At 33.5% G+C, this 25,268-nt stretch overlaps 2 protein-coding genes, 1 non-coding gene and 2 pseudogenes across 3 annotated transcripts; all 5 read right to left on the bottom strand.

The window, feature by feature from the left end:
* Nucleotides 1-418: 418 nt before the first annotated feature.
* LOC110659610 (cytochrome P450 89A2-like) lies at nucleotides 419-2,197 on the bottom strand (annotated as a pseudogene).
* A 2,596-nt stretch (nucleotides 2,198-4,793) lies between these two features.
* LOC110659611 (cytochrome P450 89A2) lies at nucleotides 4,794-6,513 on the bottom strand. The gene has a single exon (XM_021817581.2). It carries the CDS (start codon nucleotides 6,436-6,438, stop codon nucleotides 4,900-4,902), a length of 1,539 nt encoding a protein of 512 aa, XP_021673273.2. The 5' UTR covers nucleotides 6,439-6,513; the 3' UTR covers nucleotides 4,794-4,899.
* A 2,190-nt stretch (nucleotides 6,514-8,703) lies between these two features.
* LOC110659612 (cytochrome P450 89A2-like) lies at nucleotides 8,704-10,628 on the bottom strand. The gene has a single exon (XM_021817582.2). The coding sequence runs from the start codon at nucleotides 10,497-10,499 to the stop codon at nucleotides 8,949-8,951; it is 1,551 nt and encodes a 516-aa protein (XP_021673274.2). The 5' UTR covers nucleotides 10,500-10,628; the 3' UTR covers nucleotides 8,704-8,948.
* Nucleotides 10,629-11,331: 703 nt separating this feature from the next.
* The window catches only part of LOC110659550 (cytochrome P450 89A2-like), a 27,413-nt pseudogene continuing 13,476 nt past the window's right edge, over nucleotides 11,332-25,268 (bottom strand).
* On the bottom strand, nucleotides 14,640-14,747 carry LOC131180442 (small nucleolar RNA R71). Its single transcript, XR_009149215.1, has one exon. It is a non-coding gene; the product is annotated as a small nucleolar RNA R71 (small nucleolar RNA).

The raw sequence follows: 25,268 nt of genomic DNA, 5'->3' as shown, positions 1-25,268 counted from the left end.
GCCTCAAATCAGATCAATTTTCTTTAATCTTGCCGCAAATCATCTAACATGTCTTCCGTAATAATATGTTATTATTATTTATAAAAAAATAATTTATTTTTATTTATTTATATATTTAAATATTATATTATTAAAAAAAATAAACATATTATTAAAATTATGTTTAAAATTTATATTTTTATCTAATATTTTATTTTTTAATAAATAAATTTATATTAAATATTAATAAATTAAAATAAAAAAATAGAAAAGTCTCCACAGTGAAGTACCCACCCCAACCCCAAATTCCTATAAAACAAATATAAAGGAAGCGATCCCGCATTATTAATATTCCTATTTTTATGAGCATATATATATATATATATATATATATATATATATATATATATCTAGGTGCAGGCAAAAAGTTTTTTTTTTTTTTTTTAATATCCTCGGAGTATAGTTCTATTTTTAATATCCTGCATTATAACAGTAAACATTGAAAGCTAATAAGCAATTAGGAAACAAGTTGCACATTACTGGGCTACTAAACCATACCATTAATTTCTTTCACTTTATGTTTTCGAACCTCGGAGATATGAGGGCCTGCAGTGGATTCTTCATCACCGTTGTAAACTCCTGCTTCTCAGACAGGTCAATATCATCTCCATCCACAGCTTTCCACTCAAAATTCCAAACCAAATTAGCTGCAAAATACTCCAAATGAAGCATTGCTAAGCCAAAGCCAGGGCACATCCTCCTTCCCACTCCAAATGGCATCATCTTAATCTCCCTACTTCCTGTTATATCAAACACTTCTTCACTCCCCATGAATCTCTCGGGCTTGAACATCATTGGATCCTCCCATACCTTTGGATCCCAACCCATCTCTGCTACCATGAAATTTATAGTCCCATTTTTGGGCACTAAATAGTTACCCAACATTGCATCTTCAGTCACTGCATGTGGAAGCACAAAATGCCCTGGTGGGTGCCGCCTTAGCACTTCTGAAACTACAGCTTTCAAATACGACATCTTTTGCAGATCATTTTCCTTTATCTCTTCTGCTGCATCTCCAACAACCCCTTTAATGTCCATGAAAAGCTTCTCTTGAATATGTGGGGACTTGACCAAATTCGCCATGATCCATTGCAAGGCCGTGGCGGTAGTGTCTGTGCCTGCGTTAAGAAATTCATTGCACAAAGTAACGATTTCATCTTTCCTGAGCTTCCTTTTCTCATCAGGAAGTTGAAGATCAAGAAGTGTATCAACATATGATAAGATACAGTCATCATTTTCACTGTTGGATTTGATTAATTTTTCTTCTTTTACCTTCTTTCTTGCTCTTATTAAAGGAATTAATACGTCTTCTTGGTTCTTTAGAAGATGCAAGAACTGTGACCTGCAGCGTTTGCGAAACACGATTTTGGACAATCTTGGCCAGATATCAAGTAAATTGAATTTGCCACTATTCAAAAGCATGACACGCTCAACTTTCTTCAATTTGTTTCTGTTCGAGCTTGTCACCAAAACACATGAAGACTAGAAGGCAAAACATGGCGTATTGAAGATCATCCACAACACGAACAGGATCTCCAGATTTCGACCGTGACTCAAAGCGATTAAGGAGGATTTGCAGCACCCACTTTGGAGCTTGAGAATAGGACTTCACCCTTGAAGGATGGAGGATTTCTGAAGTGAGGTTCCGCCGGAATAGACGCCATGTAGAGCCGTAAAAGGCCGAGTTGATGTTACGCTGATTACTCCTGATGATTTTGCCAATAGCAGTAGCAGAAGGACGGTCAGCAAAAACTGCACCATTTTGAATCAAGGCATGGTGGGCAAGATAGCAATCCGCAACGAAGATGGAGGGGCGAAGGCCGATGTGAAGGGTGATAACAGGGCCGAACTTGCCATGGAGGGAACGAAAAATGGGCTCGAGTTCGGCGAAGGATTAGCGAAGCCGCAGAATGTTGCCAATGATAGGAAAGTTAAGGGGGCCTGGAGGGAGGTTGGGGTCCTTGGAAGGAAAGAAAAGATCGATGAGAGCTTTCAGAAATGCAGAAATGGCGATGGAGATGAGAATGAGGAACCACGTCTCCATGAGATACAAGATGATGAGGAATTGAGTATAGAGCAACAGCTAGACTACAATATATATGCTATATTTTATAAAATTATTAAAAACAAATTAAATTTCAATTTTATTTATTTCGATGCATAATTGTATTTTAAAATAATTATACTAATAAGGTAATAAATTTCTACAAAAAAATATTCTTATATAATTTGTATAATTCATATTATATTATAATTTTTACATATTTAATAAAATTATTAAAATAAATTTAATTCCAATCCTATTACAATCCACATTGAAAATTTAATTTACTAATATTTAAGTATAAATAAAACTTTATTTATTACTATACATAATCCTATTTTAATATTACTATACAATAAGGTAGCAAGTTTCTATATAAAAAAATATTCTTATATATTTTGTATAATTCCCATATGTTACAATTTTTTACATAATAAAATTACTATAAATAAATTTAATTTCAATCCAATTATAATTCACTTTACAAATTAATTTAATCATATTTAAGTAAAACTTTATTTATTTCTAATACATAACTATACTATCCTTTTTTAATATAACTATACTAGCAAGGTAAGGAATTTCTATATAATAATATTCTCATATATTATGTATGATTCTTATTATATTATTTTTTTTATGTATTTAATAAAATTATTAAAAATAAATTTAATTTCTATCCTATTATAATTTACATTGTAAATTAATTTATTTTTATTTGAATATGAGTAAAATTTTATTAATTTATTACTATACATAGTCCTACTTGAATATAACTATGATAATAAGGTAACGAATTTCCATATAAAAAAAATATATCTTCATATATTTTGTATAATTCTATTATATTATAATTTTCACAAATTTAATAAAATTATTAAAAATAAATTTAAATTCAATTCTAAATTAATTTATTTGTAATAAGGTAACGAATTGTCTCTGTCAATTGGATTTCTAATTACCTAAGATTAACTTAAAAAAAAAAAAATACGTAAAATTTATATGAGTCTCATCATTCATGCTGAATTAATTGGTCTAAGCAAAGAAAAAACCTTTACTAAATGGGAGCTTGTACGTAAGGATTAAAGTCATTTTTGTTAATATATATTTTTATGTTATAATTATTTGAGAACAATAATAAAAAATAATAGTTAAAAATTATATTGATTGAATTTAAATTAAAATAAAATTAATAATTAAAAATGATTCTTTTAATTAAAAATTAATATGAAAGAAATTATTTATAAAAATTTTAATTTACATTTGTAATATTCATTGCACATTATTTATATTTATAATATATATTAATAATTTATTTTTTTATATATAATTTTTTTATCAATTTTTCTTGTATATAATATTTTCATAATACATTAATTTTTAATATCTAATTAAATTTAGTCATTTGCTATCATATACTAAATTATTATAATAGAATTTCACTCATAAATAAAGTTAGTTAAAAAAAGTTATTAAAAATAAATATTAATAAGATATATTATTTCAATGGATTAAAATATTATAATTAAAATACTAAAAATATGATATGAAAATATTAATATTTTAATATTTATAAATTAAAATTTATTATTTAACTAAAATTATTATCAAAATAACTTCAGTTTTTATTTTAATAAAAACTACTACTTAATAATTATGAGATAAAAAAGTTTTGGATAATTCAAACCTTTCCAATTTCATTTTATTTGGAAAATTTCAACTAAAACAAAGACAAATTTATCACAAGCCTTCCTATTATGTAAAAAAAAAAAAGCAGCAGCATCTCCTGCTGCACATGAGCTGTACAAGTGATAAAGATTGAAATCTAATTAAGTAATCCAAAGGTAATAATTATTTAAATATGCCAATAATATCAGCATTAAGCGAGTGTTTATCTCTTAACCTTTTCAAATATAATATAGTAATTATTATTATTAATTATTATTTTTTATAGCTTGAATTTTAAATATATTTCCATAGACTCAAATTGTGACTCGATCCGAAAGTTTTGTGCTATGATCCGATTGGGATAAAAAGTGAGATCTATAATGGTAGCGAAAGACACGGATTAATGCGAAGCATTAAATCAGTATAAATATTTAATATTTTACTATTTACGGTAGAGTTATAAGATATTCGGAAAACATACTGAAATTAGGGTTTGAGAGTTCTAAGTGATTGTATCTTTTTTTTTTTCATCATATTAAAATTTTTTCTCTTGTCTTATCCGCGAACGTAAACCTTACAGTCAAATCACGTTAAATCCTGTGTAATTCTTCTCTCTGTTCTATACTGTGTGTTTATGCGATTTGTATGTATACTTTAAATTTACATACTTGTTATAATACTAATTAAGAATTAATCATCCTAAAAGTATAATTATTTACTTTTAATATAAAAAATAAAAATAATTATCTTTTATTATATAATTCATCGATTATTATTCGATTTATTATACAACATCTATGAGTTTTGCGTGTTTCTTATTTAAGATTCGCACATTTACCTTCTTTCTCTTCTCACCTAAAAAAAAAGTTAATAGCATAAAGAGCTTTAACTTAGCAATATACTCTGCTCTCCATACTTAAATAACTATAATTAAGTTTGTGTCCTGTCCTTTTAGATCACAATTTACATGAAGTGATCCTTGTTAATTATTTCAATATTCTCATACAACAAACTACTTAAGTATAATTTTCTTTTATATATATATATATATATATATATCTCGCATTATAACATTAATATTGAAAGCTGATAGGCAATTATGCAACAAGTGGCACAGTGGGCTACTAATACCATACCATCAATTTCTTTCAACTTATGTTTTTGAACCTGGGAGATATGAGGGCCTGCAATGGATTCTTCATCACCGTTGTAAACTCCTGCTTCTCAGACAGGTCAATATCATCTCCATCCACAGCTTTCCACTCAAAACTCCAAACCAAATTAGCTATAAAATATTCCAAATGAAGCATTGCTAAGCCAAAGCCAGGGCACATCCTCCTTCCCGCTCCAAATGGCATCATCCTTATCTCCCTTCTTCCTGTTATATCAAACACTTCTTCACTCCCCATGAATCTCTCAGGCTTGAATGCCATTGGATCCTCCCACACCTTTGGATCCCGACCAATCTCTGCTACCATGAAATTTATAGTCCCATTTTTGGGAACTAAATAGTTACCCAACATCGCATCTTCAGTCACTGCATGTGGCAGCACAAAATGCCCTGGTGGATGCCGCCTTAGCCCTTCTAAAACTACAGCTTTCAAATACGCCATCTTTTGCAGATCATCTTCCTTTATCTCTTCTGCTGCATCTCCAACAACCCCTTTAATGTCCATGAAAAGCTTCTCTTGAATATGTGGGTACTTGACCAAATTCGCCATGATCCATTGCAAGGCCGTGGCGGTAGTGTCTGTGCCTGCGTTAAGAAATTCATTGCACAAAGTAACAATTTCATCTTCGCTGAGCTTCCTTTTCTCATCAGGAAGTTCAAGATCAAAAAGCGTATCAACATATGATAAGATATAGTCATCATTTTCGTTGTTGGATTTGCTCAATTTCTCTTCTTTTACCTTCTTTCTTGCTCTTATTAAAGGAATTAATGCGTCTTCTTGGTTCTTTCGAAGCTGCAAGAAATTTGACCAGCTTCTGCAAAGCACCATTTTGGAAAATCTTGGCCAGAAATTGAGTATACTGAATCTGGCATTAGTCAAAAGCATAGCACGCTCTACTCTCTCAATTTCTTCAATTTGTTTCTGATCCAGCTTGTCACCAAAACACATGAGGACCAGCAGGCAAAAAATTGCGTATTGAAGACCATCCACAACACGAACAGGATGTCCAGATTTCGACTCTGATTCAAAGCGATTGAGGAGGATTTGCAGCATCCACTTTCGAGCGTGAGAATATGACTTCACCCTTGAAGGATGGAGGATTTCTGAACCGAGGTTCCGCCGGAGGAGACGCCATGTAGGGCCGTAAGAGGCCGCGTTGATACTATGCTGATTGCTACTGCTGATTTTATCAATAGCAAGAGCAGGGGGGCGGTCAGCAAAAACTGCGCCGTTTTCGATCAAGGCATGGTGGGCAAGGTAGCGATCAGCAACGAAGATGAAGGGGCGACGACCGATGTGAAGGGTGATAACAGGGCCGAACTTGGGGAGGAGGGAACGAATGACGGGCTCGAGTTTGGTGTAGGTATAGCGAAGCCATAATATGTTGCCGATGATAGGAACCTTAAAGGGGCCTGGAGGGAGGTTGGGGTCCTTGGAAGGAAAGAAAAGATTGATGAGAGCTTTCGGAAAAGCAGTAATGGCCATGGACATGAGAATGAGTAACCACGTTTCCATGAGATAGAAGACAATGAGCAACCGAGGATGAGAAATAGAGAAAGGATCAACAGACTACAATATTTATCTGCATTTTCTATGCTTACTTTATTTTATTTATTTTTTATTTTTTATTTATTAAATTATATTTTATTAATTTATTTAAAGATAATTATTAATAAAGTAAATTTTAATTTATAAAAAATAAAATTATGATAAGAATTGCCACAATTATAAGCCGCGTGAAAAAGCTTTAGAGTATGATTATAGTGTAACTGCTTTTTTTTTTTAAATATTATTTTTATTTATAGCTTTTATTATTAAAATATATTAGATTATTTTATTTATATTTTATCTTTAATTATTAAATTAAATTTTATTAATTTATTTAAAGATAATTATTAATAAAGTAAATTTTAAATTGTAGAAAACAAAATTATTATAAGAATTCCCATAATTATAATCCGCATGAAAAAGCTTTAGAGCATGATCATGGCTAAATTGCCTTTTTTTTTTTTTAAAAAATATTATTTTGAATACTTTGAAAAAGCTATTATTTACAACTTTTATTATTAACATATATTAAATTAAATTTAATATTAATTTGATATTTTTGTTTAATATAATTAAGAGAATAATATTTTTAATCACATAATAATAAATGTCTCTTATAATTTATTTTTAAATTTTTTTTAAATTATGAGAATTAAATAAAAAATTACATATATATTTCTCTATAATGAATTAAATACAAGTAAAATATAATAATTTACATATTTATATACAATTCTAACAAAATAGAGCATTGATTATCTTGATAGTCCAATTATGTGATTACATCTACTTTTGTGCATTACTTAATTTACATATAATATTCATTTTTGTGCTTATTTTTGTGTTTATGGGAAAGTATAATTTAATTTCCTTTGATTACATGTTTTTCCAATGTTTGTGGTTGTGTTTTCTTCATGATAGTCTTGATATTTATCTTCGTTTGCAAGTTGACGACATTTTGTCTATGCCATCTGATTTTGACGTTAAAATAAAATAACAGAGCAGAAGAATGGTCAATGTTCAAGTAATTTGCAAGAAAAGTCCCTTCACGAAATGAGGGCTTGTAATTGACATTAGTTTAGACCTTGGAGATTAGTGTGCCTGCAATGGATACTTCTTCACCACTGAAAACTCTAGCTGCTCTGATGAGTCAACTTTGTCTCCTTTCATATCCTTCCTCCTGATCCAAATGGCATCGTCTTTCGTAAAGCTTCTTCCTTGATCAATTCCTCTCCTTCTCCTACAACCCCTTTAATATCCATGAATAGTTTGTCTTGGATTTATGGGTACTTCACCAAATTCGCCATGATCCAATGCAGAGCTGTAGAGGTAGTCTCTGCGCCCCCGGTGAGAAATTCTGAGCATAGACTAACGATTTCCCCTTCTTCCTGCTTTCTTTTCTCCTCTGGAAGTTGCAAGTCAATTAAGGTATCAACATAGGACAAGACACACTCTCCCTCTTTAACCTTGCTCAGTATCTGTTCCTTCAACTTCTTTCTTACTCTTACCAGAAGAACCAATGCGTTTTCTTGATCTCGGTGAATGTGCAAGTATTTTTCTCTCGAGAAATTATTAAATGCACTATTTCTCATAATTATGTGAGACTCACTCTCATATTATAGGGAGAATCTGCTTTTCTGTGAAAGAACGAGCACTATCTAATAATTAGCCTTTTTTTCCTGTGGCTTGTCTTTTGCAACTGATTGGCTCTTTCTATATGTTGTTTTGGGCTTCACAGCTGTTCATTGGGTTGTCTTATGTTGATAGTATTAGTATTAATTAAGCAAGTATTTATCTCTTAATCTTTTCTTTTCCTTCCCACGATCCCTCAAAATCAATTAAAGAAAAATAGATAGCAACATAAATTGGATGATTTTTTTTTTTGAAAAAAGTAAAACATTGAATCAGATTGTGATTTCCAATTAGAATTAAGATGTAATTATACAGTTTTACAGTTAGAAAGGAAAATGGCTTTTATAATTCAGTTGGTTTTCCTGCACCTTAAAAATGCAGGAAGTAAGCTCCCTATCTACTTGTTCTAGGATTATTCAATTTTATGGTGCCTCTAATGAATAAAAAATATCGAGAAAAAAATATATTTGTTGTCCTTCAAAATTGCAGGAAACAACATCCATGAATTTGGCGGGTGTTTTCTGATTCAAGATTAGCACACTTATCTTCTGTTCTATTCTCACCTAAAAAACGAAAGTTAATAGCATAAAGAGCTTTAACTTAGCAATATACTCTGCTCTCTTCATACTTAAATAACTATAAGCATGTGTCCTGTCCCTTTTTATCATAATCTACATGATCTGCTCCTAGTTAATTAATTATTTCAATATCCTCATACAACAAACTACTTAAATGAAGTATGATTCTATTTTTTATATCCTGCATTCTAACAGTAATATTGAAAGCTAAAGGCAATTATGCAACTAGTTGTATATTAGTGAGCTACTAATGCTATAACATTAATTTCACCTTATTTTTTTGAACCTGGGAGATATGAGGGCCTGCAATGGATTCTTCATCACCATTGTAAACTCCTGCTTCTCAGAAAGGTCAATATCATCTCCATCCACGGCTTTCCACTCAAAATTCCATACCAGATTAGCTGCAAAATACTCCAAATGAAGCATTGCTAAGCCATAGCCAGGGCACATCCTCCTTCCCACTCCAAATGGCATCATCTTAATCTCCTTACTTCCTGTTATATCAAACACCTCTTCACTCCCCATGAATCTCTCAGGCTTGAACGCCATTGGATCCTCCCACACCTTTGGATCCCAACCCATCTCTGCTACCATGAAATTTATAGTCCCATTTTTGGGCACTAAATAGTTACCCAACATTGCATCTTCAGTCACTGCATGTGGCAGCACAAAATGCCCTGGTGGGTGCCGCCTTAGCCCTTCTAAAACTACAGCTTTCAGATACGCCATCTTTTGCAGATCATCTTCCTTTATCTCTTCTGCTGCATCTCCAACAACCCCTTTAATGTCCATGAAAAGCTTCTCCTGAATATGTGGGTACTTAACCAAATTCGCCATTATCCATTGCAAGGCCGTGGAGGTAGTGTCTGTGCCTGCGTTAAGAAATTCATTGCACAAAGTAACAATTTCATCTTCGCTGAGCTTCCTTTTCTCGTCAGGAAGTTGAAGATCTAGAAGTGTATCAACATATGATAAGATATAGTCATCATTTTCGTTCTTGGATTTGCTCAATTTTTCTTCTTTTACCTTCTTTCTTGCTCTTATTAAAGGAATTAATACGTCTTCTTGGTTCTTTCGAAGCTGCAAGAACTCTGACCAGAGTTTGCGAAACACGATTTTGAACAATCTTGGCCAGAAATTGAGTAAATTGAATCTGCCACTATTCAAAAGCAAGTCACGCTCAACTCTTTCAATTTCTTTAATTTGTTTCTGATCGAGCTTGTCACCAAAGCACATGAGGCCTAGCAGGTAAAACATGGCGTAACGAATAACATCCACAACACGAACCGGATGTCCAGATTTCGACTGCGATTCAAAGCGATTGAGGAGGATTTGCAGCACCCACTTTCTTGCGTGAGAATAGGACTTCACCCTTGAAGGATGGAGGATTTCTGAAGTGAGATTCCGCCGGAGGAGACGCCATGTAGGGCCGTAAAAGGCCGCGTTGATGTTATGCTGATTGCTACTGATTATTTTGCCAATAGCAAGAGCAGAGGGCCGGTCAGCAAAAACTGAACCGTTTTGGATCAAGGCATGGTGGGCAAGGTAGCGATCAGCAACGAAAATAGCGGGGCGAGGGCCGATGTGGAGTGTGATAACTGGGCCGAACTTAGCGTGGAGGGAACGAATGACGGGCTCGAGTTCAGCGAAGGATTTGCGGAGCCATAGAATGTTGCCGATGATAGGAGAGTTAAGGGGACCAGGAGGGAGGTTGAGGTTGGGGTTGGGATCCTTGGAAGGAAAGAAAAGGTCGATGAGAACTTTCAGAAATGCAGAAATGGCGATGCAGATGAAGACGAGGAACCACGTCTCCATGAGATAGAAGTGTGAGCTCTCAGCAAATGGATTGATTTTTCTGAGCCGACCATAATATAAGTGATACAAGGAATATAGAATACTAATAGAAGTAAAATTGTGTGTGGATATACTCTATCAACGAGACGATGAGCAATTGAGGATAAGGAAAAAAAATCTTTGCTTTATTTTTTTTATTTATATTTTATTTTTTAATTATTAAATCAAATTTTATTAATTTATTTAAAGATAATTTATTAATAATTATAAGCCACATGAAAAAAGCTTTAGATCGTGATTATGGTTAAACCGCTTTTTCCTAAAATAATTATATATAACTTTTTATTACTAAAATATATTAAATTTAATTTAATATTAATTTTAATATTTTTTATTTAATATAATTAAGAGAACACTATTTTTTTAGTCGCATATCAAACAATAATAAAAAAATGAGTCTTTAAGAAATGCTCACGTATTAACATTTTATTTATGGTATTGATTTAAATTGAAATTTTTTAAAGTTATGGTATTATTTAAATCTCAATTTAAATTTAATTATATATATAATGAATTAAATATAAATAAAATATAATAATTTAACTAATTTATTACTTTGACAATTTCGTCCCAATTTGTCCCTGTCAATTTGATTTCTAAATTATAATGAACCAATATTAATTTCTTCTGCATCAGGGAAGGTGGCAGGTGCCTATTATATTTGATAGTAACTAAATTAAAATATTAACAGTGCTATGATTGGTCTTGGAGATACGTCTGCCTGCAACGGATACTTCGTCGCCGCTGAAAACTCCAGCTGCTCTGATACGTCAACTTTGTTTCCTTGCATCTCCTACCATTCAAAACTTCACACCGAATTAGCCACAAAATACTCGAGGGGAAACATTGCCAAGCCTATACCTAGCACAACTCCTTATTAGTGATCCAAATGGCATCATCTTAATCTCTCTGGTTCCAGTTATGTTGATCCCATGTAACTCAAAATGAGCATTGATTTTAATAATAATAAAACTTAAACAGAATCTATCTAATTCAATTTAAAGTGATGTGTAGATTCTTTCTCTTATTCATAAAAAATCTTTAAAATTGCATCTAAGGAGGAAGAATACTCAAAGGCATCTCAAGATGAATCCAAGATTAGAAAAAACAAAATTATGAAAGCTAAGACTCAAAGTAAATGTATGAAAGTCATAGAGTTAGAAATTGAGTCTTAGTACTTGTGTAAAAAGAATAGATGAAAATATTAGTCAAATGGAGCTCAAAATTAATTTTTCCTTTAATTATTTTATAAAATTTTCTCTAATCATGACCTTGGATATTACTATTGGAATATATATATTTTTTAAGGTTTAAATCAGATTTTTTAAAGATTATAATTTGAGACAGGTAACTGATAAATTAGTTTGCTAACTTGTTTGCTAAAATTTTAGTTTGCTAATGTGTTTGCTAAAATATTAGTTTGCTTACTAGTTTACTACTGTCGCCAAAATTTTATTAGTTTGCTAAATGATCAGAGTTGCTCAACTTCGCACAAAAAGACAAAATAATGACTATTTTGCCTAGAACAGAGTGTATAACGTTCCAAAAAGGTTTCAAACAGTTTAAAATAATTTGGGACTATAAATACACCTTCTTTACTTCATTTTACACTTGATGAAAGCTTACAATTGCACTCCAATCTTGATTTTTTATTTATTACTTTCATTCAAGAGCTTTAAAGTGTTTGAGCTAGCATTGGCAAATCAACTCATCTCTTCTTTATAGTTTGTTTTGTATTGAGTGATGCATACATTTTGCATAGTCATTTAGGTCTAATTTTATAACCATTTTTATTTGATTATTAGCCATTTTTAGCTAATTTCATTAGTTAATTAGTTAGTTTTTCATAGTTGTCAATTTTGCATTAATTTGTAATTTTTACTTTGTTTTGTAGGAAAAATGGTGTTTTTGAAGGACTGAAGAGAATTTTGCCATTGAGGAGTGTCTTTTACAACCAAAGATGTCAAAAATAGGTTTTCAAGCTGAATTATGCATTGACCAAACTGTGCATAACTTGCCGCATAAGCTATGCAGATCTGCATAAGGAGAAAGACCACTGTTCCAGAACCAGCCGAAATGTGCATAAGGAGACTGCATAGCCTATGCACATTCTCGCCTCCCTTATGCACATTCACGAAATTGTGCATAACCTATGCACCAAGTCATGCGACCGCATAAGTGACCTAATCAGAAAATCAGATAAGGGACTGCATAACTTATGCAGTTATGCAGTCCACTTATGCAGTCCCATAAAGAGTTCATTAATGAGCTGGCAGAAGATTCCCTCAATCAATTCCTCATAGAACATACTATTTTAGGGCTCCATATCAAAAAAATGCTAAAAATAGTCCAATTTTCTCATTTTAGAAGGGGGAGACAAGGAGCAGAAAAGGAAAGGAGAAGAGAGGCAGAATTTGAGGAGTCACTTTCACCTTCCACACCATTCTCAACCAAGATTTGCAGATTTCTTTCTTCCCTTACATTTTTCTACATTTCTAGTGTTTAATTTCTTACTTCTTAGCTTAGATTAAAGCTTTATTTCCATTTAAACTCATCATATCTTGTAAGCATTATGGATAGTGAGTAGTTTATTTTTGATTCTGGAGTAAGGGATGTAATATTTTAGTTATTTTTGTGGATTTGAACTGGGTTAGTCCCAATTTAATGAATTTATGAGGTTTAATCCATTTCTTGTGTGCTTATTCACATGCTTAATGAAGGGCCCCATTAAGTTATGTTCTTAATCCTTGATTGAAGCACCGAAAGGAGAAAACCAAGTGATAGTTAATTAAGAAATTGGACTTAATTAACTTAGATCTAGAAATAGACTAAGGGTTAAGAGGGTTTTAATAGATTGATTAAAGAACCTAATGGGTCTTGGTTAATTTTAACTCCACGAAAGTAGGATTAAGTTAATTAAGGCACTCTTTGTCTCACTCGAAAGAGTTTTCAAAGGATTTTAGAATTAATCTCCTTTAAACCCATAAATTTCATGGATTGGGCTAGCTAGGGAAAATCCCAAAATAGCTTGAATATGAAATCCCGAACTCCGGAATCGCCTTTTTATCATTGTTAATTTCTAATCGAATTTAATTACTTGCCATTTTGAATATTGCCATATTTGAATTTGCTTTATTTTAATTTGATGCAAATTTAGTTAAATCATTACATAGTTGAATAGATTATTAATTTTGCATATATAGATTTCATACTCCAATACCCATCAATTTATTACTTTAATTTCAAAAATAGTCCAAATTAGTTAGCATTTTTTATATCAAAAATTCAATCATTAACACAACTCCTCGTGGGATCGATATCTTTTCTATACTACTTGTACGACCCGTGCACTTGCGGTTGGGACGCATCAAGTTTTTGGCGCCGTTGCCGGGGAGTTGTTTGTTTAAGATTGAATTCTTGATTATTTTAGTGTTTATAGTTTTATCTTTGTTATCTTTTCATTTTGTGTTTGTTTGTTCTTTTTTTAGGTACTCTTAATCTTTTATGAGAAGAGCTAGAAGCACAAGTGACACATCCTTATTATTTAATCCTGAAATTGAGAAGTTTTGTAGAGCCAACAAGAAAGAAACCAGAAGAAGAAAAGAAGCATTGAGAGCAGCTGAAATTTAACGAGAAATGGTCAAGAAAGAGTTGGAATCGGTGGTGATAATGTCAAAATGATCGAAACAATGAAAATGTAGCTCATGGTGAAGAAGTTGTAAATGCTAATGTGCCTAAGAGAAGTATGATGGATCACGCATTTCCTCATTTTGATGATTTAAGAGAGAGTATAGCAAGACCAAGAATTGATGCAAATAGTTACAAGATGGATTTTGGAGTCCTTCAAATGATTCAGAATTCTCAATTTGGGGGTCATCCTTCTGAAAATCCACACACACATCTGAAGAAGTTTGCTATGATTTGTGACATGCAAAAACAACCTGGAGTATCTGATGATGCAGCAAGGCTAAAATTGTTTCCATTCTCTTTGAAAGATAGAGCATTGGATTGGCTTGATTCTTTACCTCACAACTCAATTACAAATTGGGAGCAGCTCACTGATGCATTTCTTGCCCAATACTTTCCACCTGGAAAAACTCAAGAGTTGAGGAATCAAATGATTGCTTTTAGACCAAGAGAAGATGAGACTCTTTATGAGTCATGGATGAGATGGAAGGAGTTGGAGAGACAATGTCCACATCATGCCATTCCTAAATGGATGATAAACCAGAATTTTTACACAAATGTCACTCCTGCTATCAGAGGAATCATTGATGCTCAAACTGGAGATGAAGCTTATGAGTTATTAGAGAAAATAGCAAAGAACAGTCATCTTTGGAGTAGTCCAAGAGGGTCAACTCCAACTAAAAAAGGGCAAGTTGCTGGAATGTATGAGCTTGATCCATTCAACATGATCAATGCCAAATTTGATGCACTCACTAATGTCCTTGCTAAGAAAATGGAGGATTTAAGCATGCTAGTTAGTTCATCATCATGCTCTGGAAGTTCTCAACAAGTTACTTATGCAGAAGGAACAATGAGCTGTGGAGTAGATTATCCTTCATATGCTTGGAGGAATCATCCCAATTTTTCATGGGAGAATCAGCAAAATCAAGCTTCAACTCAGAACTTTCCATCACAACAACAAGAGCATCAATACCAACAACCTAGGCAACCACCACCTAGTTTTCAGTAAAAGAATGCAAATACTGCACCTTTACCAAGACAGCAAGAACAAAGTTCCACCACAGAGGCTTTATTACAACAAATTCTTGCTAATCAAATTAAGCGTGATGAAGAGTTGAGAGAGATGAAAACAAGGCTGGAACAAATGCAAACACACAATAGGATGCTGGAAAATCAGATTGCACAACAAGCATGCTCATCAAGTACCAATTCTATGGGGAAACTTCCTAGTCAAACAGAAAATCCAAGGGAGCAATGTCATGCCATCACACTGAGGAGTGGTAAAATAGTGCATAATGAGAAGAGTGAAAAAGTTGAAAAGAGAGAAAATGAGGAAGATTTTGAGGGAGATGAAAAACAAAAGAGTGAAAAGGGAGTGCAAGAAAAGGTAAAGAGGAGGTTGGAGAGAAAGAAGAGAAATATATACCTCCAGAGCCTTACAAGCCACAGCTTCCCTTTCCACAGAGATTTCAAAAAGCCAAGCTTGATAAGCAATTTGGGAAGTTCTTAGAGGTTTTGAAGAAGCTATATATAAATGTGCCCTTTATCGATGCTATTTCCCAAATGCCTTCTTATGCTAAGTTTTTGAAAGAAATTCTCTCAAACAAAAGAAGACTTGAAGATTATGAGACTGTAGCCTTAACTGAGGAATGTAGTGCTATCCTCCAAAGGAAACTTCCTCCAAAGCTCAAGGATCCAGGGAGTTTTTCAATTCCATGCCATATTGGGGAATCATGTTATATAAAAGCTTTATGTGATTTAGGGGCTAGTGTAAGCCTTATGCCCCTCTCCATCTATGAGAAGCTTAACATGGGAGATCTTAAGCCAACCCACATTTCTCTTCGCCATGCATGATCAATTAAATATCCGTAAGGGATCTTGGAAAATATACCACTCAAGGTTGGAAAATTTTACATCCCAGATTGACTTTGTCATTTTGGACATGGAAGAGGATTCTCATATGCCAATCATTTTGGGAGGCCTTTCACAGCTACAGTGGTGCTTTGATTGACGTGAAAGGTGAAAAGCTTACTCTTAGAATCGGAGAGGATCAGTTAGTCTTCAATATTGGCAATGATAAGAAGAAGCAACATGAAGATGTAGACTCTTGTTTGAGAATTGATATAGTTGATGAGTTAGTAAAAGAGCACTTTAGAAAGAGCTATCCGAAGGCTTCTCTTGAAAGTTGTCTTATCCATGAAGGGAGTATTAATGATGAAAATCCAAAAGAGGCTGCATTTGCACAAGATTTGAATAGTAATCCACCTTGTCCTATGGCACCAATCTTTCAAGTTGAGCAAGTGGAGAAAAGTGAAGTAAAGCAACCATCTCTCAAAGAAAAAGATGCACCAAAGGTTGTCAAGAAAGAAATGGTCGGATTTTTAGACAAAGCAACAAGGATCTTCTCATGTGATGGAAAGAAAATGAAGTATAGATTCATTGAAGCACCTATTGGAAACAGAGGCAACAAATTCCAATTTCAGCCACCATGAAACATGAAAAGAGTCTAGCTAAGGACTATAAATTAGCGCTCTTGGGAGGCACCCCAAGTTCTTTTATTTTGCTTTTGTTGATTTACTTTTATTTGCATTACTTTTGTTTTTATTTTAAATTTCCCCAAATTCAATTTTTGACATTGTTGAATTTTGTCCCTTGTAGATGTATTTTAATGGAGGAAGGTCTGCTACCTGGTTTATGCAGAGAGGAAAAAGCAATTCTGCAGCAAGGAAGGATCTGCAGCACCTGTCTTATGTTCTTGGTGAGGTTGGATGTGTAAATTTTAAGTATTTGTGCTTATAATGTTAATATGGTGGTAAGTGGGTCATCTTTGTAGTTTTGAGCTTATTTGGGTTGTGGATTCAAGGTGAACATTTTGCATTTTCTTGGCATGACTTGGGGAGTTCATCATTTGTGAATAGATGCAACTTTATGCAGATTTTATTGAGTTTTAATGTGCTAAATGTTGATTTGCAGAATTTGAGTCAAAATGGCATGGGTCACAAATGCTTTTTATGCAGGATCCATCTTCTACAAGCTTGTGTGATGCATTTTTGATGAACTTTGTATATATTGATGTGTTTTTGGTGAAAATTTCTCATGGTTTATGCTTCATAGAATTATATTTCTTCATTTTAGGGTATTTTTCACACTTGCAAATCATATTCTATTGCAATCCTAATCTTGTTGAATTGTGCATAAGCAACTGCATAGCTTATGCAATCCTGCATAACCACAATTCTTGCCATTTTTCACCTTTATTGCAAGTGCATAAGGAGAGTGCATAGCCTATGCAGTTCTGCATAACCTCATTTTGTCAAATTTCATATCTGTAAAAACTGCATAAGGTGAGTGCATGACTTATGCACAACTGCATGACTTCAAATCCTGCATTTTCTCTCTCTGCCGAAGTCTGCATAAGCAGAGTGCATAACTTATGCACTTCTGCATAACCAAAAACTCTGATTTTCTCTCTCTGCCGAAGTCTGCATAAGCAGAGTGCATAACCTATGCACTTCTGCATAACCAAAAACTCTGAACTTCCAGTTCTGCCGAGGGGTGCATAAGCAGAGTGCATGACTTATGCACTTCTGCATAACCAGAAACCCAAAAATTCCAAACCTGCCGAGGGGTGCATAAGGAGAGTGCATAGCTTATGCACTTCCGCATGACCACCAACCCAAAATCCCAAAACCCACCGAGAGTTGCATAAGCAGGGTGCATAACTTATGCACTTCCGCATAACCACCAACTCTGAATTCCAAAACCTGCTGAGACTTGCATAAGGAGAGTGCATAACTTATGCACTTCCGCATGACCAAAAAAAAAAAAAAAAAAAAAATTTGCAAATATTTTACATAGCCTATGCAACCCTTATTGCCACTCATGCAGAACCGCACGGCTTATGCACCCTACTTATGCACATGTTTTGGACAGCACTTTACTCTGCATAACCTGTACAGCCTCTTATGCATCACCATTATTCCTTGAATTCTCATCTGCTCTATACCAGGTAACTCTTTCCTTTTGCTCTTAAATTTCACAATTCCTGGTAATTTCTCTTTACTTTGAATTTTGATAATGCACTACTTGAGACATTGAGGACAATGTCTAATTTTGAGTTTGGGGGTGCACATTCATTTTGATTTTTGCTTCATTTTTTTTTACATTTTGAGTATAGGAACATCTCATCCCATTTCATTTACATATATTGTAAATATTTTACATATACATCCATACATACATATACATAACACATTTACACACACATTATACATCACTTAGAAATTATACACTTTGCACACAAATAGACTTCTTCCATTTAGTTAATGCATTGCTCATTTTTAGGAATCATGCATCATGCATTAAAATCTTTTGCCAAATCCCTTGAGTATTGAAAAGTTGCCTATGAGAGTGATTTGACTTACCTTTAGTTGGGTTTGTGGATTGAAAGTTTCCTAAGCGGTGCAAAGTTTTGAAGTGTCTATCCCTTGCCTATATCTTCTTAGCCAAAAAGCCACCCAACTAGTCCTTTAGAGATTGGAGTGTTTAGAGGGAGTTATTGGATATAAGGTAGTCAAATGATGTCTCACCAATCCTAGAACAAATTTTCTAAACCTTTCAAGGCGAAATATCAGCTTATACTTGAAAAGAGAGATGATTAGGCATTCTTTGATTTAAACCTTCTCATTTTAAACCTTTGGCCCTTTTTCCTAATTAAAATTGACCTTTGAAAACCCCTTTGAGCCTTTTTATCCCTAATTTTTCTTGAAATCCTTATTGCTACCTAGCCAATGAACCAAACACTCCAACCCTTTTCATGAGAATAATATTGAATATTAGGTGCACTCTATAAAAAAAATAAAAAAAAAAGAGAAAAAAATATACAATAAAAGGGAGAAGAAGTGCTTGTCATCTTTTAAAAGTGCTAGTATATGTGCTTTTCACTATTGTCATTCAAATTGAAAGAAATCCACCCAAAGTATTAAAAGAAATGAGTTTGGGGGTGGCAATTTTAGGGACAATCATCAAAAGAAAATGCAAAATACAAGTTAAAGTATCAAAATGTCCCTCCATTTTTATGTGTTTTGTAAACTATGCTAGCACTTGACAATCCTCATTGTGTATTTCTCTCTCCCATATAAAAAAAAAAGAGAAAAACAAAAAAATATATAATAAGAAGTGTACCTTATGTTTAAAAATTGAAAATATTCTCATGCTTTGAATACTTTTTACCCATCTTTTTTCTTAGCCTCATTTTGAACCCCATGGCCCCATTACATCCCTAAAAAGACCTTTGATCTCTTGATAGTACTTGCTACATTAGTGGAGATAGGAGTAGGGAATTTGCCTATGGGATTGCTGGGTCAGAGCCCTCTGCGAAAAAGAAGAAAATGGAAAAGGCCCCTGCTTCGAAACCTTTTGTGCAACAAAATATTTTTGAGCCAAGGTACATTAAATGGGATTCATTTTCTGACTTGCCTTATGAATTTGACGAATTATTTACTTTTCAAGGCTGGATGGAATTTTCTGAGTTGAATGAATATTATTATCCTTATTTGATTCAAGAATTTTATGGAAGTATGAAAGAAGTTGTTAAAGGAGAAAGTTTCAGTGTGAGAGTTAAGAAGAAAAGTCAGACTATTGATGTTGATTTCTTAGCCTCTGTTTTAAACCTACCAAATGATGGAAATAAGATTGGAACCTTCAAAGATTCTAGGAAGCTTGATGGATATGATGAGAAGGCATTTCAATTATCAATTTTTCCGGAGGGTACACCTGAAAATGAAATGACCAATATCAGTTTAGTGCCTCAAAATTTTAGGATTCTACAATCCTTCATTCGATATTTGCTTAATCCTAGGAGTGGTAGTCACTCATATGCAAATAGCCTTGACTTATGCATTATGTGGCACTTGGTTAACAAAATCAGATTTAATTTGCCATTTTTGATTTTTAAAGTGATTGCTAAGTCTAGTAAGCATAGAAGGTTGCCATATGCTATGCCTTTGACTCTTATATTTCAAGCTATGGGAGTTGATTTGAGTAAAGAAAAGAAGTTTAGCAATCCAATCCCCATTAAGGAGATATTCAAGGCTGATGATGGTAGAAAAAGGAGTAAGAAAGAAGACAAAAAGCAAGAAGAAGAGACTGAGATTGAGATTGAATCTGAATCAGAATTAAATTCTGAAACAGAATCGGACATCCCACTAAGCAAGTTGAAAGAAAAGAGTTCTAAGATAGATGAAGGGGAAAGCTCTAAGAAGAAAGAGAAAATGAAGCTGAAAATGTCAGATTTTGTGAAAATCAGTAAAGCAAATCTGGACATGATGAAGGAAATAAAAGAAATGAGTGGACTGACCTTGAATATTTTAGAAAAATCTCATGAATTGCAGAAGGGAATTATGGCTGAACACAATGCAAAGATGGATATGTTGATTAATAGATTGGATAGACAAGAATGGTTCATGAAGAAGATGGCTCAAATGCTGTTTGGTGAATCTTTTAGAAAGTTTGGAGATTTTGGAAGTTACCCACAGGGTACTGCTGGTCCTAGCAATGCAAAGGCTGCTGGATCAAGTGGAGTAAAAATTTCTGAAGTGGAAGAAGAAGCAGAGGAGCATGTAGAAGCTGCTGAAAAGGTACAAGAAGAAAGTAAGCTAGCTGAGGTTGAAGAAGTAGAGAAAAATCATGAGAAGGAAAATTCTGCAGAAAAGGCATCAGAAACAGAACAAGAACCTGCCAACGAGACATCAAGAGAATCCTCCTCATCTCATACTACAAGCAACAGCAGCAGTGACAATGGCAAAAGTGAAAGCAGAAATGGTTCAAGACAAGAAGAGGAGAAGGAAGAGCAGTCACAAGACCCATCCTCTGAACAACCAAACATTGTTCCTACTGCCTCTCAACCAGCACTTGAATCAACCATCTCTTTACCCATGCAATACGGACCTAGAAGAACCAAAACACAAGCCAGAAAATCAGTTCTACCTATTCCTCCAAAAATCCAAGTACCCATAACTGAAAAAGAACCCCCAAAGAAGAAGACACAAGCCAAACTTATTGATCCCACTCACCTTAGGAGAAGTGGCAGAATTCTTAGCAGCAAAGAAAAATCTTAAGATCTTTTGCAATATGCTTTATGACTTTCAAAGTTGTCTCTTTTTGTTTTTTAAACAGGGGAGAAAATAGAAGAAAGCCTATCCTTTTGTTGATGTCAAAAAGGGGGAGAAATCTGGAGAAGATAAGGAAATTTTTTAACTGACAGAATGTTTTTAGTTAACTGGGTACATTTTTAGTTAACTAATTTTGTTCAGTGGTTATATTAGTTAACTGGGTACATTTTTAGTTAACTAATTTTGATCAGTGGTTATATGGTTCACATTCTGATATAGATATTTTGGACTTATTTTGGAAAGTTATTGAAGATATGTTGATGATCCTTTATGATTGACTTATGGTTGATATATCTTATGTATGATGATTGAATTGATCTTGGATGAATTAATCTTGGAAATTGCTTAACATGTTATTACCTTCAAGATGCTTTGAATATCAGATTTAGGGGGAGCTATTTTATAGCTTCTCAACATTCTTAATGATTATGTGCATACATATAGGGGGAGCTTGTCTAAAAGCAAGTTCTTGCATACATGACATATGTAGATAGTTATACAATTGAATTTTTATGATCTTCATAGATTCATTAAGTTTTGACATCATCAAAAAGGGGGAGATTGTAGGCCCTGTAAGCTAAAATGAGCTTGATTTTGATGATAACAAAACTTAATGAAATATACATTAACCTTTTGTGCATAAGTATTTGAAGTGATTTTATAGGTCATGATATGCAAAGACATTGATGGAAGGACTATTCTATTGACATGGCTGATATAAAAGGAGTTTATCATCTTGTATAACACAAGATGAATCAAAGTACATGAAGAAATATGATAGAAATTAAGCTCTTAGGTCCATTGTACAAGATTGGAGAATTTATGCCATTTGAGACCTAAAATCAATTTTGTTTTTAGATTCAAGGGTTTAGAAAGTGTTTTTATATCATTCCTAAGGTTTTTGAATGGTCAAAAAACTTTTTACAACCTTTCTTCAAAAACTCAAAATTTCAATTTTTAAGTCTGGCAGTAGCGAAATTAGTTAACCCGTTGCAAAAATTAGTTAATTAGTTTTGATGTCTAAAATTCTCTATCTTACAAAACTAGTTAACCGGTGAAAATTTTAGTTAACTATTTTTATGACCTGACCTGACTCAACTCTGCTGCGCGACTTTCTAAGCAATAACGGCTAGTTTTTTGAAAATTAAAGAGCCGTTGGACACACTCTCCAGCAGACGTTTTTGGCAATGAAAAGCACCTATAAAAGGCATCATTTACTACAATTCTAACAAATGAAAGTGCTCTTATTCATAGTGAATTTATTGTGGTATTTTTAAAAGCTTTCATTCAATTACTCTTGAGCTTGAGTGGCAAATCTTCTCTCTCAATCTTCTAGCATTAAATTCTGTATTTGAGAGTTATTGAGAGTGATTTCTTCTACATCAAAACCTATTTAAGGTTGTGTAAGTGTGAGGACACACTTGTGGAAGGTTTTCAAGCACCTTGTGAAGCTTGTGGGAGGTTTTCAAGCACCTTGTGAAGCTTGTGGTCTTTTGTGGGAAGCAAAGACGTTGTAAAGGTCCTCAAGCACCTGGGAAGCTTGTTGATATTGTAAAGGCTTTGAATCTTGCCTGTTGAAAAGATCAAATAGTGGAGTGACTCTCAAAGTGGGACTTTGGGAAGAGTGGATGTAGGCTAAGAGAGCCGAACCACTATAAACATTGTGTTTGATTCTCTTCTTCCCTTAACTCTTTAATTTTCAGCACTTTGATTTTCTGATTATATATTGAATGTGTTGAGAATTTGTTTATTGAGCTAATATTGCAAACTCTGAATTTTATGTGAGAAAATATACTTGATATCAAGTAATTATTTTGTGTATGAACTAGTATTTGTGCATAACTTGATTGATTACTTAAATTACACCCTAGGAACAGAGTTATACACATACATAGAAGTGCAAAGCCTCAATTTTTCATTAAGTCTAGAGCAAGGGCTGAAAAATTGTCTAAAGTGTCCAATTCACCCCCCTCTTGGTCACTTTCTTTGGGACAACAAATTGGTATCAGAGCTTGTCTCTCTTGCTTGGGGTTTAAACACCTTAGAGAGATCCTACAATGGCTGGCACATCTAACACAGCTGGTATCCCTGCACTTTTAGCTGAAGGACACTCTATCACTAGACCACCTTTGTTTAATGGTTCTAATTATTCTTTTTGGAAAGTGAGGATGAGAAATTTTATTCAATCTATTGATATTGAAGCATGGCAAAGAATTGTTAAAGGTCCTGAAATTCCATTAGAATTGCATGCTGATGGTTATAGAGAAAAACTAGAAGATGAATATAATGAACTTGATTGGAAGAAAGTTTCTTCAAATGCTAAAGCTTTAAACATTCTTCATTGTGCACTTGATGCAACTGAGTATAATCGTATTTCATGTTGTGCATCTGCAAAAGAAGTGTGGGATAAACTTGAAGTCACATATGAAGGGACTAATCAAGTGAAGGAATCAAAAGCAAATAGGCTTGTTCGGGAATATGAACTATTTGAGATGAAACCTGGAGAAACCATTTCAGAAATGAGCACAAGATTTACTGATCTGGTGAATATTCTCAAAGCTCTTGAAAAAGAATTCACTGAAGAAGAGTTAGTCAAGAAAGTCTTGAGGTCACTACCTAAATCATGGGAAACAAAGGTTACAGTGATCTTTGACACCAAAGATTTCTCCAAATTCACTTATGATGAGCTGATTGGTTCTCTTATTGCTCATGAAATGCTTTATGACAAGAGCAAGAGCAATGTAGATGATGAAAAGAAAAAGAGAGGAATTGCCTTAAAGTCAAGCCAAGAGGATGAATTAAGGAAAACTATAGCTTTTAAAGCTGCCTCAAGTGACAGCTCCAATTGTTCAAGTGATGAAGATGATCTTGCCATGATTACAAGAAGATTCAAGAAAGCATTCAAAAAGGGAGGTTCAAAATATAAGAAATTCCTGAAGAAATATTCTCCCAAAGGTGAAACAAGCAAAGATCAAAGTGAGATTAAATGCTTTGAATGCAACAAACTGGTCACATCAAGCCAAATTGTCCTAAATCGAAAAGAAGAATTCAAACGACAAGAGCAAGAAAGCCTTGGTTGCTGGTTGGATGGATAGTGATGATTCCTCAAATGATAACTCTAGTGACAAGGAGGTTGCACACATTTGTCTCATGGCTCTAGAAGAGGATAAACCAGAAAGTTCCCAACAAAGAGAAATCAACACTGAGGTAAATAATTCTGACTCTCTTAGTATTGAGGATTATGAAGAAGCATTTGCCAAATTATATGAAGAATACAAAGTTTATAAGAAAAAATGTTCTGCTTTAAATAAAGAAATTGCTTCCTTAAGAGCTGAAAATGATTCTATGAGCATTGTTGTACAAGAAAATAAATTTTATAAAAATCAAATGCTCTTGTTTGATGAGCTGAATAAGGAGTTAGAAGATTCAAAAATTGCTTGTGAAAAACTCATTGAGAAAAACAGGATTTTAGAAACTAAGGTGGAATCTTTGACCAATGATTTAGCTAAATTCACAAATGGCACACAAATTCTTGATACATTACTTGGTTCTCAAAGATTATCAAATCAAAAATCTGGTCTTGGTTATGATGGATTCATGCACTATGGAAAATACAAAAATTTCTTTGTAAAAGCTTCATCTCATTCATTATCAAATGTCATTTGTTTCTATTGTAACCAAAATGGTCATATGGTTAGTCATTGTCCCATAAGGAAAGGTTCCTCAAAATTAAAAAGGATATGGGTGCCTAAAGGAACAATTCCTAATGTCTCTAACTCTCAAGGACCCAAACTTGCTTGGGTACCTAAGAAATAGTCAATAAATTTCAGGTATGTCTTAGAAGCAAGCAAGAGTGTGAACATAGTCTTCC

Source organism: Hevea brasiliensis, chromosome 5 (assembly GCF_030052815.1).
Source record: "Hevea brasiliensis isolate MT/VB/25A 57/8 chromosome 5, ASM3005281v1, whole genome shotgun sequence".
Taxonomy (NCBI): domain Eukaryota; kingdom Viridiplantae; phylum Streptophyta; class Magnoliopsida; order Malpighiales; family Euphorbiaceae; genus Hevea; species Hevea brasiliensis.
Note: the sequence above shows the minus strand (reverse complement) of the source record. Positions and strands in the feature narration are given on the sequence as shown.

Bases quoted from the DNA above. Each gene is read 5' to 3' on its own strand.
- LOC110659611 (XM_021817581.2), bottom strand. From the start codon at position 6,438: ATGGAAACGTGGTTACTCATTCTCATGTCCATGGCCATTACTGCTTTT.
- LOC110659612 (XM_021817582.2), bottom strand. From the start codon at position 10,499: ATGGAGACGTGGTTCCTCGTCTTCATCTGCATCGCCATTTCTGCATTT.